Raw genomic sequence first — 20,120 nt, forward strand, 5'->3', positions numbered from 1 at the left:
CACCATGACTAAAGCTAATTACTAATACATTATAATGTGCACACCTGTGTGTGAAAAGGGAGGGAATATACGGGTGCCATCATGGGATCAGAGAAATACCGTTATCGGTAAGTAACTACGATTTTCTCTTTCCCCCATGATGGCACCATGGAGAGATTTGCATAGATTGTAACTCTTAGGGAGGGACCACTGCCTCTAGAATCCTTCGCCCAAAGGTGAGATCAGAGGAGGTCAAGACTAAATGGTAGTGTTTGAAAAATGTAGACTGGGAAGACCAAGTGGCAGCTCTACATATCTGTTGTATTGAAGCGCCAGCTCTCTCCACCCAGGATGATGCCACTGCTCTGGTTGAATGAGCTTTTATATTCTCCAGGATGGCTGTCCCACAGGAAGAGTAGGATAGGGCGATGGCGTCTCTTATCCATCTCGCTAACGTGGCTTTCGATGCTTTCTGTCCCTTCCGTGGACCCTGGAAGCAAACAGAGCCCTATCCTTCCTGCACTCCCTAGTGGCTGATAGATATTGGACCAGACACCTTTTTACGTCTAGGGTATGCAATGTTTTTTCCCCCTCATTTTTGGGGCTAGGACAGAAAGAGGGCAAAGAGATCTCTTGAGTTCTAAGAAATTGTGACGCGATTTTAGGGAGGTAAGCTGGGTCAGTTTTAAGAATGACTCGGTCTTCGAGTATCTGAGTAAAGGGTGAGCATGCAGATAACGCTTGTATATTGCTAACGCAGCGGGCCGAGGTTAGGGCCACCAGGAGTGTGGTTTTTAGAGATAAGATCTTTAAAGGAGCGTCTGCCAGGGGCTCAAAGGGAGGTTTGGTTAGAGCATTTAAAACAAGGTTTAGATCCCATGGACGAGTAGTATGAAGAGGAATAGGCCTGGACCTACTTGAGGCTCTAATGAATCTCATGATCCAGCGATTTCTGGCTAGATCATGGTTGTACAAAGCTCCCAAGGCTGCTACCTGAACCCTTAGAGTACTTGTAGCTAGACCTTTTTCCAATCCCTTCTCCAGGAACTCAAGGATTTTCTCTATTGGGGTTTCCCCGGATGGGTCTGCGCCGGATACTGACATAAATTTTTTCCACACTTTCCCACATATTTTGGTGGTTACGAGTTTTCTACTCTGTAATAGAGAGGATACTAGATTGGGGGAGAAGCCTTTATAGCTTAGTAGCTTCCTTTCAAAAGCCAAGCTGTCATGTGTAGATTCTTTATATTGGGGTGAAACACCGGACCCTGGGATAAAAGTTTTGGAGTGTCTGGTAGAACCCAAGGGTTTGATATGGACATTTTTCTTAGCCAAGAAAACCATATTCTGCGGAGCCAGAATGGAGCTATTACTATCACTGTTGCTCCGTCCTCCCGAATTTTCCTCAGCACTAAGGGAATGAGGGATATCGGAGGGAAAGCGTAGGCGAGGCGATAGTTCCAGGGAATTGTAAAGGCGTCTAGAGCTACTGGGCCCCCCCGGGGATCGATTGTGCAGAATGTTTTTACTTTCTGGTTTTGACTGTTCGCAAATAGATCTATTTCTGGTTGTCCCCAAAGTTTTACGATCTGGTTGAATACCGATTGTTTTAGCTCCCACTCCCCCTGTTTTAAGCATGTCCTGCTCAAGAAGTCTGCAGTTTGGTTTTCTGAGCCTTTTATGTGGAGAGCTGTCAAGGACTTCAGATTGTGTTCTGCTATGTGGAAGATGGATTGGGTTACCTCCATTAATGCTCGAGACCTGGTGCCCCCTTGGTGGTTTAGATATGCTACCACTACCTGGTTGTCCGAAAAGATTTTTACGTGATGGGAGTGAAGGAGTTTTAGAAAGTGCGTTAGAACTGTTAGTGGTAAAATTGGCCCTTTCATGTTTGAAGAGACTAGTTCTTGATTTTGACTCCAATTCCCCTGTGCCACTTGATCGTCTACGTGTGCTCCCCACCCCCAGGGGCTTGCATCCGTCGTTAGGATTTTTTCCATCGGTAGTGCCCAAGGAACCCCCTTGGTTAAATTCACTGGGTCTGCCCACCATACTATGGAGTGTATCGTGCTTGACGAGATACTTAATTGCCTGTCTAAATTTCCACGCAGAGATATGCTTGAATCTAAAGTTTCCCATTGTAGGTCCCGGGTATGACATTGTGCCCACTGCACGGCCGGGATACAGGCTGTCATGGATCCCAGCAGGGACATCGCTTTTCTTAGAGTAGTGACTGGAGACATTGTCAACTGTACCACTGCCTGTGTCATTTTTTGGATCTTCCCCTGAGGAAGATAGCACTTCTGCGTGATCGAGTCTAGGACTATCCCTAAGTACTCCTGTACCTGGGTTGGCACTATTCTGGATATGGGTATGTTTAGTAGCCAACCTAGACTCGACAGTGAAGCCATGACCAAATCCAACTGTTTGCAATGTTGGGATGAGGTCCTTACCACGAGGAGGTCGTCCAGATAGGGAACTATTAGGACATACTGTTCCCGTATGTGGGCCATCACTTCTGACATTATTTTCGTGAACACCCGAGGTGCGATGGCTAACCCGAAGGGGAGAGCCCTGAATTGGTAGTGTTTCACTTCCCCCTGGATATTCACTGCCAGTCAGATATTTTTGATGATCCCTGTGGATAGGCACATGGTAATATGCGTCTCGTAAGTCTAGAACAGTCATGAAAGACAAGGGAAAGAGCATTTTCACGCAAGATTTTATTGTCTCCATTTTGAAATGTTGACTCTTGAGGAAACGGTTTAATCTTTTGAGATTTATGATCGCCCTGTAAGATCCGTCCGGTTTCCTGCGAAGGAAGAGGGGAGAGTAGAAGCCCATTCCTTTTTCCTGGTATGGAACTTCTTGTAGCACTCCCTTCTGAATTAAGTTCAAAATTTCTTCCTGGAGAGCTGACTGTTCGTGTGATTGTCTCTGAGGTGTTACCATGAAGGAATTGCCAGGAGGAGTGCGGAATTTCAGCTTGAGACCTTCTCGTATTATGCCTAATATCCAGAGACTGAAATTTTTTCCCAGGCTGGAAGAAAACCGGCTAGTCTCCCTCCGACCCGGGGAATACCTTCATTGTGATTTCTTATTGTGGGGAGGGAGGGGGGGATGGGGGGGGTTTGTTGAACAAAAAGCCTCTGTTCTTATTCCTTTTGTCTTCCCATCCATCTTTGTTCCCTTTTGGGGGTCTCCTCCGCATGAACTTTCTGTTCCGAAAGGGACGCCTGTAAGACTGATTAGGGAACCCGGGAAAAGATTTTTTCTTATCTCCGGCTTTGTCAAGGATGTCGTCTAATGTTGACCCAAATAAAAATTCGCCTTCACAAGGTATTGAGCATAGTTTGGTTTTGGTTTGCAAATCCCCTGGCCAGCATTTTAACCACAGGGCACGTCTCACGGCATTTGAGAATGAGGCTGACCTAGCCGCTAATCTAGCCGAATCTACCGATGCGTCAGCCAAAAAGGCTGCCGCACCTTTCATCACAGACACTGACTTTTGAATGGTCTCTCGAGACTTTTTTCTTTAATTGGGAATCTAAGTGCTCGAGCCATACCATTAAGGCACGGGCCATACAAGTGGCCGCGATGGCCGGTTTTAGTCCACCCTCTGCCGCTTCCCAGGAGCTTTTCAAGAAAGTCTCAGTTTTTTGGCCATTGGGTCTTTTAAAGGTACCCATGTCCTCGAAAGGCAGGGCAAATTTTTTAGAGGCCTTTGCTATGGCCACATCCAATTTTGGTGCCTTGCTCCAAGATGAGCAGGCTGGGTCATCGAAAGGGTATTTTCTCTTGGGAGTTAAGAGAACTTTCTTCCATTCTCTCTTAGAGAGTGAATTTTTTCATTCATTGGGAATGCGTTCATCTACCAGACCCATTGTTGTCCTGACAGCTTTTACGAGAGCGTCTGTCTCTTCGATAGGGAAGCAACTGCGTCCCCCTTCTGAGGATAGCGAAGAGGTCTCGGAGGCTGATGAATCACTAGAATCAGATATTTCGCTTTCTGACTCGTCCACACTGGATTCAGGGGACCTATGACTTGATTTGCATTTTTTCTTTGAGGTCTTAATGCCTTTGAGGGCACTGTCAACCTGGCTCTTTATTAATGACTTTAGGTCTGAGGCAAACGCCGGGGATTCTTCCTGAATCGTTTTCTCTATGCAAGTGATGCATAGCTTTTTCTCCCATGAGGAAGGTAGCTCTTCTGAGCATATAACACATACTCTGTGCTTTGATTTGTCTACACATTTTCTTCCCTAGGAGAAAGAGTAACCCCGTATTAAACTCAGCACTTTCACGTAGATCACTCACCCTCCTGTGGATAAGAGATACCGTCTCGGGCCTGGGGACTATATCCACCGCTGGATTAGTCACCGGTCGCGTGGTTTTCGCAGAAACTCGGCTGCGTTGTGACCCTGAGCGTCCACTGCTGCTACGCTGAGAGGAAGGGTTTCCCTTGCGCTGATGCCACTGTACCTGCGCTTGCTCAGGAGATAGCTGTATAATCTCCTGCGCATCCTGCTGCTCCTGGTCGCTCATAGTGGCCTCTGCACTGTGTTTAGTGCAAAGGAGGTTTGAATTATCCACGTTTTTCCGCCTGGAAGCGCCCCTTTAATATCTTGCGCCACCGGCGGAAGTGATCTGCGCATGCGCCCGGTCGATCACATAGGGGAATATATAAGCGGGCTCGCGCGTCTCCCAGCGTTCTGCCTGCCTGTACACCTGCTTGGAGCCCCCGGCTCAGGCGGCAAAGGCGCCAGCGTTTCAGCGGTCCCACGTATCCAGCGCTCCAGATACCGGCTCTTCTGCGCCTGGGACCCCATGGAATGGTAGCCGCCGCTACCCCCATGCACCGCCGTGCAGCGGTACGGAGACTATGACGGTGACCGCCGCCACCTGCCTCCTTCCTTTTTTTTTCCGTGGAGAAGGCAGACTTGATCCTCTTCACTGCCTCCCCCTTCTCACTCACCTATAAGGCCCGCCGACCCCAGCGGTGGTGCTTCAGGGAAGAGAAAAAGGGGGGAGAGAAAAACCGCTCGACCCAGCCGTGACAGGGCACCCCCTGTCAGGAACCGACTGGATCAGCCCCTGGTATCCCACAAAGGATCTTCAGGTACGTGCTGTAGGTTCCCCATCAGGGACATGAAACCAACTGATGTGGGAGAGAGGTACGCCCTTTTTCACCTGTAGGTTTCCTGTCCCTGGGGGCGGACCCCTCTCCCCGTGGTGCCATCATGGGGGGGGGGGGGAAGAGAAAAATCCTTAAATGGCCATAAAAGCCGAAACATTGGGAATATTATTTATTCATTGTTCAGCTGTGAACCACAATAAACTACAAAATATTTTCTTTTCCGTCATATGGACCGAGTCTTTTTGGATATACACTGCTCAAACAAAATAAAGGGAACACTTAAACAACAGAATATAACTCCAAGTAAATTAAACTTCTGTGAAATCAAAAGTTGAAGACACAAAAGAGCTCAGTGAGGTCAAAAATACTGTTGTAAAAAAAAAAAAAAAAAAAAAATCACAGTAATAACCAAGTGCTTGTCAAAAGATGGAAAAAAAAAAACAGGGTATTTAGTGGATACTTTTTTTTTTTGCAAAAAAATGTATACTAAGGCTTCTTTCACACTTCAGTTGTTTGGCGTCAGTCGTCAGTCACTTCCGACATAGTGACGGATCCGTCACAATTGTTGAGAAAACTGTTCAAACGGATCCGTTTTTTTGACGGATCCGTTACTTGGGGGTTGTCTGGGAAAAGTATCTACTTTTTGGAGCATGCGCAATTGAAAAAGCGGATTGGGGCGACGGATCCGCCGAAATGACGGTCTCGATGGATCCGTCGCCCATAGGCGACCATTCTATGGAATGGCGGACGCGACGGATCCATCGCGATCCGCCATTTCGGCGTTGACAAAAAACGTTTCAATGTCCGTCTATGTCTAGACAACGTCCGCCAAATTTCGACGGATACGTCGCATGGCGGATAGAACGGACAACCATCCGTCACAATCCGTCGCTAATGCAAGTCTATGGGAAAATAACGGATCCGTTAAAAAAAAAAAAAGACCGATCCGTTATTTGAGGAAAATGGCGGTTTTAGACTGACGCCAAACAACTGAAGTGTGAAAGAGGCCTAAGCTGCTCCACCAATCATCAAGGTATACCCTTATAGAGCAGTCCTATCTAATGTATATAATCCCGATCTGATTTATTTAAAACCTGATCATCTGTATAGTACCTGTATAAGCAGGGTTCAGAGAAGGAATATCCATGTGGACATGCAGGATGGAACAGCTTAAATGCAAATGACCCACAGAGGAGTGATGGACTCCCCAGTCTTGTAGACAAGACTTTCTGTGAAATCAAACTGTCCACTTAGGAAGCAACACTGTTTGACAATCAATTTCACATGCTGTTGGCAAACGGAATAGACAACAGATGGAAATTATTGGCAATCATCAAGACACACTCAATGAAGGAGTGGTTCTGCAGTTGGGGACCACAGACCACATCTTAGTACCAATGCTTTCTAGCTGATGTTTTGGTCACTTGAATGTTGGTTGTGCTTTCACACTCGTGGTAGCATGAGATGGACTCAAGCTGCACAGCCCTCTATGTGCTTGCCAGAGGTAGCTTGATTGCCATTAGGTACCGAGATGAGATCCTCAGACCCCTTGTGAGACCATATGCTGGTGCAGTTGGCCCTGGGTTCCTCCTAATGCAGGACAATGCCAGAGCTCATGTGGCTGGAGTGTGTCAGCAGTTCCTGCAAGATGAAGGCATTGAAGCTATGGACTGGCCCGCCCATTCCCCATACCTGAATCCGATTGAACACATCTGGGACATCTTGTCTAGCACCATCCACCAATGTCATGTTGCACCAGACTGTCCAGGAGTTGGCAGATGCTTTAGTCCAGGTCTGGGAGGAGATCCCTCAGGAGACCATCCCTCGCCTTATCTGGAGCATGCCCAGGCCTTGTAGGGAGATCATACAGGCACGTGGATGCCACACACACTACTGAGCATCATTTCCTTGTCTTGAGGCATTTCCACTGAAGTTATCAGCCTGTAACTTCATTTTCCACTTTGAGCATCATTCCAACTCCAGACCTCCATGGGATATTAGTTGTGATTTACGTTGATAATTTTTTAGGTTTTATTTTTCTCAACACATTCCACTATGTAATGAATAAAGATTTACAACTGGAATATTTCAGTGATATCTAGGATGTGGGCGTTTAATGTTCCCTTTATTTATTTTTTTGAGCAGTGTATATATTGCTATAGGGAGGGTGCCGATTAACCCCTTAATGACAACCAATACGTCTTAACTGACCTGGGATATAAGAGAATAGCCTCCCCATACAGGGGACAATCCAGCAGCTGTCGACTGTACACTATAGCTGACAACTTGCTGCATCAGCCATGATCAGTGTTTGCACCGTCCAAATCTGTTTAACCCCTTAGATGCTGCTGTCAATAGTGACTACATCAATATAAATGGTTACCAGAGTATGGGGGCTTCCTCTTTATCCCATCTGTTGCCCTCAGATTCTGACTGCATGGTCCTGATGTTTGCCATGGCAATTCACGACCAAATAGCAGCCTTAGAGTCCGCCGGCTGTTGTAATCTTTTCAGAAGTTAGAGGCATTTAGGTGGTAAAAATACACATTTTCATTTCTGTCATGCCACTTTGCATTAATTCCTGATAAGCACCTGAAGGGTTAATAAACTACCTGACAGCAGTTTTCAATATGTCAGGGGGTGCGGTTTCTAAAATGTTATCACTTTTGGGGGTTTCCCAATATATGAGACCCCTAAAGTCACTTCAAACATGGATAAGTTCGTAAAAAATAAATTTTGTAAATTTCCTTGAAAAAATGAAAAATTATTGCTACATTTTTAAACCTTCTAAAATGCTAACAAAGTAAAAGAACATTTTATAAATGGTGCTGATATAAAGCAGATAAGGGAAATGTTATTTATTCATGTTTTGCTGTGGTATGACTATCTGAATTAAAGGGATAATCATTCAAAGTTTGAAAATTGCTAATTTTGTAACATTTTTCTCAAATTTCTAATATTTTTTATAAATAAACACAAAAAACATTAAACTAAACTTAGCACTGTCATAAAGTATAATGTGCCACGAAAAAACAATCTGAAAATCACTGGGATTTGTTGAAGCGTTCCAGAGTTATTACCACATAAATTGACACTGGTCAGATTTCAAAAATTTGGCTCCGTCACTAAGGGGTTAAAGGTGTCAGTATGTTAACCCTTAATAAAAAAAAAACTTTTACACCCATTACAAATAAAAAGCTTAGGGTGTGCTACTAGCCAAAGAAATCACAAATCGGGAAGTTGGTATTTTGGGTAGGGTCATATTTAATTGCCTGAAAACCATTTGATACATGATGGGAGTGTGACGCTAAAGTGATGACAGATGGAGTTGTATGAACCACATGCAGACAACACCCTGGAGGGTTGAGGATGGTTTATTGAGCTTGCACAGAGCAGTACTCTATATACATGTCACGGAGTAGATAATTTATTTCTTGCCGGACTCCTCTTCCTTTGAGAGCGTCTTCACTATCTCCTCTTTCTTGGCCTGAAGTCTTTCCTCACGGCGTTTCCTTGCCTCCTTTGTCTTAGATCTGCGAGCTTCTGCCTGGTCACTATAAAAAAAAGTAACAATTAAACTGAGGTACTGATTAACACTACAAAATAAGCATACCGTATATACTCGAGTATAAGCCGAGATTTTCAGCCCAAATTTTTGGGCTGAAAGTGCCCCTCTCGGCTTATACTCGAGTCACGGTGGGTGGCAGGGTCGGCGGGTGAGGGGGAGAGGGCGCTGAGGCATACTTACCTAGTCCCGGCGATCCTGGCGCTCCCCCTGCCGTCCCACGGTCTTCAGGTGCTGCAGCTCTTCCCCTCTTCAGCGGTCACGTGGGACCGCTCATTAGAAAAATTAATATGGACTCCACTCCCATAGGGGTGGAGCCGCATATTCATTTCTCTAATCAGCGGTAACGGTGACCGCTGATAGAGGAAGAGGCTGCGGCACCGAAGACCGTGTGACAGGCAGGGGCAGCGTCAGGAGCGCCGGGACTAGGTAAGTACCTCATATTTACCGGTCCACGATCCACACGCCGGGCGTCGCTCCATCTTCCCGGCGTCTCTGCGCTCTGACTGTTCAGGTCAGAGGGCGCGATGACGCATATAGTGTGAGCGGCGCCCTCTGCCTGATCAGTCAGTGCGGAGAGACGCGGGGACGAGACGCCGGGAGCTGCAAGCAAGAAAGGGGAGCATGGCTTTTTTTTTATTGCAGCAGCAGCAATGGCACAGCTTTCTATGGTACATCAATGGGGCGATAATGAACGGTGCAAAGCACTATATGGCACAGCTATGGGGCAATAATGAACGGTGCAGAGCATTGTATATGGGGCACAGCTTTATATGGAGCATCTATGGGGCAATAATGAACTGTATGGAGCATAACATGGGGCTCCTTATTCAATATGGATATTCAAAAACACTTAACCTACTGATGTCTCAATTAATTTTACTTTTATTGGTATCTTTTTATTTTTGACATTAACCGGTAGCTGCTCCATTTTCCACCCTAGGCTTATACTCGAGTCAATAAGTTTTCCCAGTTTTTTGTGGCAAAATTATGGGGTCGGCTTATACTCGGGTCGGCTTATACTCGAGTATATACGGTAGATATGATCTATGTGGTCATTAAATCTTATGGCACCCCATACAGATAGATAATTGTTGGCTGAATGATCATTCAGCTGATAGCCATCTCTTCTGACTGACCTGTACACATGAGTATGACCAAATGAGTGCGGAAAAAAAAAGTTACTACCTAACAGTTTTGTCAGTGGCTTAATAATAATAATAATAATCTTTATTTTTATATAGCGCTAACATATTACGCAGCGCTATATATACATATATATATATACATATATATATATATATATATATATATATATATATATATATATATATATATATATATATATATATATATATATATATATATATATATATACACACATTATCATCACTGTCCCCGATTGGGCTCACAATCTAGAATTCCTATCAGTATGTCTTTGGAATGTGGGAGGAAACCGGAGTGCCCGGAGGAAACCCACGCAAACACGGAAAGAACATACAAACTCTTTGCAGATGTTGTCCTGGGTGGGATTAGAACCCAGGATCCCAGCGCTGCAAGGCTGTAGTGCTAACCACTGCGCCACCGTGCTGTCAGCTCAGAATGACTGTTCAAACCAAGTGACAGGCACACGGTGCACCCATGACATGGTTAAACATTTAAGTGCACTTTTCAATCTCCGTGTTTTCCTTTTTAGCTCTGGCTTTATGTAACCAGAGAAGGGCATAGATAGATGAAAACAAGCAGCTGGAAAGGTACACTTAAATGTTTTGCCACAACAAGGGTGCAACAAGCACCTGTACTTGGTTTCAACAGTCTGTGCAGATAGGCTCCCTTTAACAAAATATATTTAAAAAAAAAAAAAATCAGGTGTTAAAATTTGAAACTGCAACACCCTTAAATCCCAAAAATCTTTCTGGGGTGCATCAGAAGGCCACTATACCGATCAGTCAACCAACATTAATGGATTCAGCTGAACATCTGTGGGGGCCTTCACACTTTTCACGGTTCAAGTACAGACCGTGATAAACCGACTTTCCACAGGTTTCCTGGCCCAAACTTGACAGCCTCATGTCTGAGGCTGTCAAGATCAGGTCACGAGAGACACGGCTGCACAGTTATTCATGGATGACCCATGCCACGTAACACTGAAGCCAAACAGTAATTTGCAGCACAAATCACTAAGAACAGCATCTAAACGACTTGCCTTGATTTTGAAACAGCCATCTTTTATTTCCACGCTTAGGCAAAAACATGCAAGTTTTAACCATTTTATGGCAATCAAATAATGCTAATGGGAAAGTGGGCATGGTTGGGCAGATGTACAAAGTTTAAGAACTTGCAATTTTTCACTACTGTTAGTGAGGGGTTGGTGTAAAAACCAGTTCCAGACAGGGGTGTTACAAGCAGAAGCTTAAAACACAAGTTAAGGTACCGTCACACTAAGCGACGCTGCAGCGACACCGACAACGATGTCGATCGCTGCAGCGTCGCTGTTTAGTCGCTGGAGAGCTGTCACACAGACAGCTCTCCAGCGACCAACGATCCCGAAGTCCCCAGGTAACCAGGGTAAACATCGGGTTACTAAGCGCAGGGCCGCGCTTGGTAACACGATGTTTACCCTGGTTACCGTTGTAAATGTAAAAAAAATAAAAAACCCACTACATACTTACATTCCCGGTGTCTGGTCAGGTCCCTCGCCTTCAGCTTCCTGCACTGACTAAGCGCCGGCCGGAAAGTACAGCGGTGACGTCACCGCTGTGCTCTGCTTTACGGCTGGCCAGCGCTCACCAGTCACCGCGGGAAGCTGACGGCGGGGGACATGACCAGACACCGGGAATGTAAGTATGTAGTGTTTGTTTTTTTACATTTACACTGGTAACCAGGGTAAACATCGGGTTACTAAGTGCAGCCCTGCGCTTAGTAACCCAATGTTTACCCTGGTTACCAGTGAAGACATCGCTGAATCGGCGTCACACACGCCGATTCAGCGATGTCAGCGACAAAATAAAGTTCTGGACTTTCCCCAGCGACCAACGATCTCCCAGCAGGGGCCTGATCGTTGGTCGCTGTCACACAACGATTTCGTTAACGATATCGTTGCTACGTCACAAAAAGCAACGATATCGTTATGTGTGACGGTACCTTTAGGATCACAAAGGCAAAGCATCCTCAAAAAAAAAAAAAAAAAAAGTGTTCATGATCATCTCTCCTCTTACAATCCAGTAACCATTTCTAGTTTCTAAAGCAGATACTTACGCCAACATCTTCTTACGAGCCTTGTCTGCCTTCAGTTTGTGGATGTGCTCCATGAGAATACGCTTGTTCTTAAACACGTTACCCTTGACCTTCAAGTACAGGCTGTGGTACCTATATAAAGGGAAAAAAAAAAAACTCCATTAAATGAATGTTACCATCACCTTGGGGGTGATACACATGTACTAGAAGCAATTTTGGAATAGCAGACAAGTAAAAGCAAAATCTGTGCATTTCTCCCCCTTTGGAAGTGATTAGACAAGGTGAACATATCCTTATTCCCAACGTGGAACATTACAATTTAACTGCAATAAGTTGTGGATAAGGCTACGTTCACATTAGCGTTACGCTAATGTGCGTCGCTGTTGCGTCGGCGACGCAGCGGCGACGCGCCCCTATGTTTAACATAGGGGACGCGTGCGTTGTTTTGGTGGCGTTTTTCGCCACGTGCGTCGTTTCCGACGCTAGCGTCGGACGCAAGAAAACGCTACATGTAGCATTTTCTGTGCGTCCGATTTTCGTCAAAAACGACGCACGCGTCGCAAAACGCACGCGTCGCCGCTGCGTTGCCGCCGCGACGCTAATGTGAACGTAGACTTAGTGAAAGTCAAATGGATAACAGCCATTTCATCAAGTACCTAGCAAAGCATTCACACACAAAGGATCTGATTAGACAAGGTGAAAACTTATTACTCAGCAAAATCACTAGTGACAGCCTGTAACTGAAGCAGTATAAGCAACATGGACTGCAACAACGCTAGTCTTGATTTATTGGGCATGATATTCGTATGGGTCCCAGCAGGTGAATCATTGCAGGAAATTTATGGCACATTCAGCCAAAATTAAATAAAGCGTCAGTAACCTATAGTTTCAGTTTTATACAGGAAACGTTTGTTAACACCCACAAAGGAGAAACCCAATAACCAGGGCTGTGGAGTCGGTAAACCAAACCACCATCTCCTTAATTTCCCCGACTCCCTTCACAGCCCTGTCTCACTAATGAGCACATACATGAAGTGCAGCACAGATTCATCTCAACTACAAGCCGAGATCCTTAGATCAGGAACAGATCAGAACCGACACTTATTTCAGAACTCTCCCAAATTCTTATGAAAACATTTACAACACATCCTGCACCCAATGTATTTTATAACTCCAACAAAATGGACACGGACTAATATTGCACAGCCCTGTCAGTAACACGAATCCCATATGCATGCAAGAGCTTATTGATGAAGTCTGATCCTGATCATGTATCTTTAGTAGTAGATTGTCTTGTAAAGCTATTTTTTTTTTTAATTACTTCTATTGATTTGAATGGCTCTATAAAGAATATAAGGTTTAAAAGGGCCATTCCCATCTCCAAGATCCTATCACAATATGTAGTAGGTGCGATAATATTAGCAAATTCCTCTAACAAGAAATGTAGTATAGTTTCTGATTCTCGAAGTCACTTTCCTCATGTGCAGGCATTGTAGGACCTTAAAGGGAACCTGTCACCTGAATTTGGCGGGACCAGTTTTGGGTCATATGGGCGGAGTTTTCGGGTGTTTGATTCACCCTTTCCTTACCTGCTGGCTGCATGCTGGCCGAAATATTGGATTGAAGTTCATTCTCTGTCTTCCATAGTACACGCCTGTGCAAGGTAAGATTACTTTGCGCAGGCATGTACTACGGAGGACAGAGAATGAACTTCAATCCAATATTTCGGCCAGCATGCAGCCAGCAGGTAAGGAAAGGGTGAATCAAACACCTGAAAACTCCGCCCATATGACCCAAAACCAGTCCCGCCAAATTCAGGTGACAGGTTCCCCTTAAGTATGGATGGTTACGACCACTAGCTGTCACTATATCAGTGATCAAAACCATGGACGCCTACGGTCCTGCACATTAGGAAAGAATAGCGAATCAGAAAAACTATACTACATTTCTAATTAGAAGTACTTGCTAGTATTACTACTACATATAGGGATAGGATCTTGGAGATGGGAAAACCCGTTTAACTCATTGAAAAGTTTGCCAATTTTATGGCATAAAACTCCTTTGAAATGTTTTAATGTTTCTGCACAACTCAATATTGGAAAAAGCACTAAGCCTCTGCATTTTTTTATACCAGTTTCAAAATGATCGAAGTGAGGTGCAATGAAGCCGGCTGCCAAACTCATCACAATTTGTGGCACAAAGTTAGTTAGTTTAGGCCAGAAATGTATACCGCTGCCTGCTAAGGACTTATGAATTTGATGGACCTTACTCCAGCACAACTTTCATTAAAGCTGGAGTACAAAACACCATTCTTCATGAATCAGGGCCATAGTGTGACAAATCAAAAGTCAAAGCTTTTAATTTGTGGAAGTCTATGGTGACCCGATATCACATGGGAAAAGAAATCAATATTTAATAATATAATAATATTTAATAATATAATAATAATATTTAATAATATATTTAATAATTATATAATATTAAAAGGTGAGGTTATTTGGGACAAAAATGGAAAGAGAAAACCTTTATCAAGCAAGACTTACATATGCCTGTCAATTTTCTTGGATTCACGATAACGACGAAGCAAACGACGAAGAATTCTCATCCTCCTCATCCAACACAGCTTCTCGGGCATACGAGCATTAGCAGTACCCTTTCGCTTACCTGTATAAAAAAAAAAAAAAATATCAGTTTTGTAATCCAGAAAGAGGTGTACTAGCAATGACTGATAACAGTATCAAGGAAACTTGACAGCTGAAATCATACAGCCTGCATCTGATACACACTGCTCGTGGATTGGGCTGCATGTATGAAAAACTCTTTAAATGCTACAGTGTTTTAGGAAAACATTTAAAAAATGCCGCCAAGGACTGAGCTCTACGAGAGACTAGTCTTTTGTGCAGCTTGGTCCCCTGCGGTTGCACCCTGCTACAACTGACTGGTCTCTTAAAGGGACACTGTCACCTGAATTTGGAGGGAACAATCTTCAGCCATGGAGGCGGGTTTTGGGGTTTTTGATTCACCCTTTCCTTACCCGCTGGCTGCAATATTGGATTGAAGTTCATTCTCTGTCCTCCATAGTACACGCCTGCACAAGGTGCAATCTTGCCTTGCGCAGGCTTTCACTATGGAGGACAGATAATGAACGTCAATCCAATATTGCAGCCAGCATGCAGCCAGCGGATAAGGAAAGGGTGAATCAAAAACCCCAAAACCCCGCCTCCATGGCTGAAGATTGTTCCCTCCAAATTCAGGTGACAGTGTCCCTTTAAGCTTTAGTCACACTAAACGACTTACCAACGATCACGACCAGCGATACGACCTGGCCGTGATCGTTGGTAAGTCGTTGTGTGGTCGCTGGGGAGCTGTCACACAGACAGCTCTCTCCAGCGACCAAAGATCAGGGGAACAACTTCGGCATCGTTGAAACTGTCTTCAACGATGCCGAAGTCCCCCTGCAGCACCCGGGTACACATCAGGCTAGTAAGTGCAGGGCCGCGCTTAGTAAAAAAAAAAAAAAAAACACTACATACTCTCATTCTGATGTCTGTCATGTCCCCTGCCGGCGTCCACAGGGCTAAAACTGCTTTCGGCAAGAGCGCTGCTACCGAGAGCTTCCCTGCACCGTGTCAGCGCCGGCAGTAACAGCGGTGACGTCACCGCTGTGCTCTGCTTTACGGCCGACGCTGACACATTACAAGCGCTCCTGCCGAAAGCAGTTTTAACCTTGTGGACGCCGGGGATGTGACAGACATCAGAATGTGAGTATGTACTGTTTTTTTTTTTTACTTTTACAATGGTAACCAGGGTAAATATCGGGTTACTAAGCGCGGCCCTGCGCTTAGTAACCCGATATTTACCCTGGTTACAAGTGAACACATCGCTGGATCGGCGTCACACACGCCGATCCAGCGATGACAGCGGGTGATCAGCGACCAAAAAATGGTCCTGATCATTCCCCAACGACCTCCCAGCAGGGGCCTGATCGTTGGTCGCTGTCACACAACGAGATAGTTAGCGGGATCGTTGCTACGTCACCAAAAGCGTGACGTTGCAACGATATCGTTATGTGTGACTCCAGCTTTACATGCACATGTATTGAGGTACCTGTTACTTCAGTGCAGCGGTGGGGAAAAACTGCCAGAACCCAGTCGCACTAGTCTTATCTGCAGCTTTTAAACCACCGTATTTTCTGGTGTATAAGACGACCCCCAACTCTTCCATATAAAATATGGAGTTTGGGATATACTCGCCGTATAAGATGGGGGGGTCATCTTATACGCCCATTCATCTTATACGGCATGTGCGGTGCGGATGGTTCCCAGGGCCTGGAGGAGAGGAGACTCCTTCAGGCCCTGGGATCCATATTCATGTAAAAAAAAAAAAAAAAAAAAATGAATAAAAATAATATGAGATAGTTACCCTTCGACGGCCAGCGACTCAGCGGTGGCCTTCGTTCCTAAGGATGCATTGAGCGAAGGACCTTCGATTACTTCGCGGTACTGTGATGTCATCGAAGGTCCTGCGCTCAATGCATCCTTAGGAACGGAGGCCGCTGCTTGCACCGCTGAGAGCAGCGGGCCGTCAGAGGGTAAGTATATCCCAATTTTTTTTTTACATGAATATGGATCCCAGGGCCTGAAGGAGTCTCCTCTCCTCCAAATCCTGGGAACCATACAGGACCGCTCCCTGCACACACCATACCCGGCGTACAAGATGACCCACGACTTTTAAGATGATTTTCAGGGGTTAAAAAGTCGTCTTATACGCCGGAAAATACGGTATGCCTTACCTCTGAAACTGAAGTGTTTCAGAGAAAACATGTGGCTGAAATCATAAAGCCAGTGTATGATGCATGCTGCCCATGGACAGGTTCCCCTTCAGGTCGCAAAACACCATTAAAACAGGGCATAGCCAGCGTAATGCATAGCGTTTTATCAATAAACTAACATTTGAAACCGGCCTAAGTCAATAAATCTGTCTGAAATACTCACCAATGCCCATATGTCTGCCCTTTCTACGTGCAAGGGTGTTCTTACGACAACGAGCACGAGAGTGGACGGTCACTGGTTTACGGATAATCAAACCATCCTTAACCAGCTTCCTGATTTGCTGACCTAGAAGGGTAAGAAAAACGCAGGGTCATGCAAACCTCACATATCAGATATGGTCACAAAAAGGAGGACACCAGAGAGGACACTTACGGGAATTGGCATTGGCAATCTCATTGGTTTCGTTTGGATCCAGCCATACCTTTTTCTTGCCGCAGCGCAGCACACTGGAGGCGAGCCTCTTCTGCAGTCTGAGCATACTACAAAAAGGAAAGAACGTTACTAATCAAAGCAGATTCACAAGATCCTAAGGGGAAACTACTCATCCACATGCATTTATCACATATCAAGCCACCAGGTTTCAACCTAACCATTTGTCAATGTGAAGACAATCAGCACCAAAGGTGACTGGTATCCACTGTTCTCAGTTTTATAAGAGAAAATATCTGAAGGCAAATATCTGTCCAGCTTCCATTTTTCCCTTTCAGCAGAAAAAAAAGGTAAAAACATTTAGAAGTTACTACAACACCAACACCACAAGCTAGAGGACTACATGTTAGTCTATGCCAGTGACTTCTATCTCTGCGACAAGACGGATCTCTCCAAGACTTAAGACCCCCAATCTATTAGACAAAAGTCATCCGAATCTGTCTAATGACTATCCTTATACAAAAGATGTCAGGGAATAGAAGGACTGGAGCAGTTTAGCAGCATCTTTCTTCACGTATAAGAAAAAAAAAATGTAACAGATGAATGCTCAGTTGAGCCAATCGATCTGGTGTATGGGGTGGGTGAATTCGGGAGATGCCCGATGACAGTGCTCTCACATCTATGACCAGTTTTAGATAAAGAAGTCAATCCTATAGAATTCACACAAGCCTGTAATACAAGCAGGTCGGACCCCTGTGATTACGGCTGATCATTTATTCTGGTAATTGGCAAAAATCAAACCGACCTGATGGTAATATGGCAAAGAGCAGCAACCCTGGCACAGCTAATGCAAAATAACTAGGAAAAATCACCACTATTGTGTGTCAGCGTCATACAACGCTGAAAATGTATTGATTCATGTCAAATTAGTGGAGTCTGCAGGGGCCGGTGTTCACAGGGCACCATGATCCTGAACACGCAGCTTGGGTTCCTACACTGACAGCCCCATGCACTGGGAAAACAGGTCAAGTCATTTACTCAGGACTGAACCCCTTGTGCAAGTCCGATGCCCCCCAAGAGGGCGGCCCACGGAGTGGTAAAGGCTGGATGTGAAGGCCGCAGATGGCACTGCCCCCGCAGCACACCCTGGGTGCATTACATTAACCATTCACTGACGGCAGACATGGATGGAGGTTGTGCTTTGTTCCCGGGTCCATATATGTGTAAATCCTCTACGGACACGGCACGTACAGCACGTTACCGGCCTCTTTTGCACACCATGGCCGCTAATATATGTGTCCCGCGGCCACAGCCTGTCACAAGTCAGCGGCCTGCCTCGGGAGGCCAGGCCACAGGTAGTACGGTCAGCACCGGCCCCGGTCAGCAGCACCGGCCGCCTGTGAGCCGTGCCCATGACCCTACGTGTCCCACGACCACGTTCTCTGCCCGTTTTCTCGGGCTCCCCGGCCCCTCACCTCATGGCGGCTGCTCAGCTTCAGCTCGGAAAGGAAAGGAAGTCGCTCGGTCAATACCATTATTACAAGGGGTGATCCCACTGCGAAGAAAGGGACGGGCTTAACTCAGTCTGAAGCCGCAGCTTTTTTTAGCCCTGAAATACAACTAAAGAGACTATAATATGAAAGTATAACTAGTAGGTATAAAAATGTATTTCCACTAACAAACCGTAATGGTGAATTATTAGTAAAATAGCACCCCCGTGTTAGAGAAAGTGGTTTAGTCTTAGATCCGCGCATGCGTATTCGGTCATCTGGTGCTCACAATCACGTGGGCGGAGAAATGGGAAACTTAAAATGGCGACCTCGTGAAATGAAGTATGCAAGGGCGGGGCTTGTGTGCTAAAAGGGAGGGGTTAGAGTGTGGCTGTGCGTGTCCGTCTGTCACGTGATCGATGTAGTCCTTCTGTCCTAGTAACAGACGTCATGAAACTCATTTTGAAAAAAAAGTCTTTGTTGCTCATAGCAACAGCACATTTTGTATCCTGTTGAAATTAGGATGCTGCGACGTGATTGGTTGCTGTGGGCAACAAGGAGTTTTTCTAAAAAAAAAAAATTTTTACTTGTATATGTGATGTATCATTGATAACAATGATATTTACTTATATAGCATCAGCATATAATCTTATATTCATCCTTAATTAGGCATATTACAAAACCAGGAAGAGTTACCTGGAGCCTCCTCTTCATCACGGCACTGTATTGCCTGGATACGTTGTCTGACGTTCCCATAAAGTGACGCGTGCTATATAAATTAATTTCCCTATGTTGCTATTGTATAGCAAATCCCACTTGCCAGGAAGAGTTACCTGAGTCACATCTATTCTATCCATATTTCTTCCTTAGCAGGGCCGGAACTAAATGAAGACAGGTCCTATGACTGCAAGGGAGTCGGAAGGGGTTAATTAAAAAAGCGCTGAAGTTTAGAGGGCTGCATCACATTTGGGGCATGGTGGTAGGGCCAGTATATAAGGAGGTCAGTGGCGCCAACGGACCTGTCGGCCATCTTACCTGGAAGAGCGTGCACCCGCCTGCCCTACCCCAACGTTTGCTGCATGAAAATATATATTACTAGATGGTGGCCCGATTCTAACGCATCGGGTATTCTAGAATATGCATGTCCACGTAGTATATTGCCCAGCCCACGTAGTATATTGCCCAGTCACGTAGTATATTGCCCAGCCACGTAGTATATTGCCCAGTCATGTAGTATATTGCCCAGCCACGTAGTATATTGCCCAGCGACGTAGTATATTGCCCAGCCACGTAGTATATTGCCCAGTCACGTAGTATATTGCCCAGTCACGTAGTATATTGCACAGCCCACGTAGTATATTGCCCAGTCATGTAGTATATTGCCCAGTTATGTAGTATATTGCCCAGCCACGTAGTATATTGCCCAGTCATGTAGTATATTGCCCAGTCATGTAGTATATTGCCCAGTCATGTAGTATATTGCCCAGTCATGTAGTATATTGCCCAGCCAT

At 45.2% G+C, this 20,120-nt stretch overlaps 1 protein-coding gene across 1 annotated transcript; it reads right to left on the reverse strand.

Moving 5' to 3' along the window:
- Positions 1 to 8,474: 8,474 nt before the first annotated feature.
- Positions 8,475 to 18,668, reverse strand: RPL19 (ribosomal protein L19). Its single transcript, XM_069751673.1, has 6 exons — positions 18,595 to 18,668; positions 17,123 to 17,229; positions 16,913 to 17,035; positions 14,462 to 14,582; positions 11,940 to 12,050; positions 8,475 to 8,670 (listed from the first exon to the last, which is right to left on the reverse strand). The coding sequence occupies exons 1-6, from the start codon at positions 18,597 to 18,599 to the stop codon at positions 8,544 to 8,546; spliced, it is 594 nt and encodes a 197-aa protein (XP_069607774.1). The 5' UTR covers positions 18,600 to 18,668; the 3' UTR covers positions 8,475 to 8,543.
- Positions 18,669 to 20,120: the final 1,452 nt, after the last annotated feature.

Source organism: Ranitomeya imitator, chromosome 2 (assembly GCF_032444005.1).
Source record: "Ranitomeya imitator isolate aRanImi1 chromosome 2, aRanImi1.pri, whole genome shotgun sequence".
NCBI lineage: Eukaryota > Metazoa > Chordata > Amphibia > Anura > Dendrobatidae > Ranitomeya > Ranitomeya imitator.

What these genes read in the sequence shown, in the direction of transcription:
- RPL19 (XM_069751673.1), bottom strand. An exon ending in GATTGCCAATGCCAATTCCC is followed by an intron (nt 17,036 to 17,122) that starts GTAAGTGTCCTC and finishes TTACCCTTCTAG; the next exon opens with GTCAGCAAATCAGGAAGCTG. An exon ending in GCTCGTAAGAAGATGTTGGC is followed by an intron (nt 8,671 to 11,939) that starts GTAAGTATCTGC and finishes TTTTTTTTATAG; the next exon opens with TGACCAGGCAGAAGCTCGCA.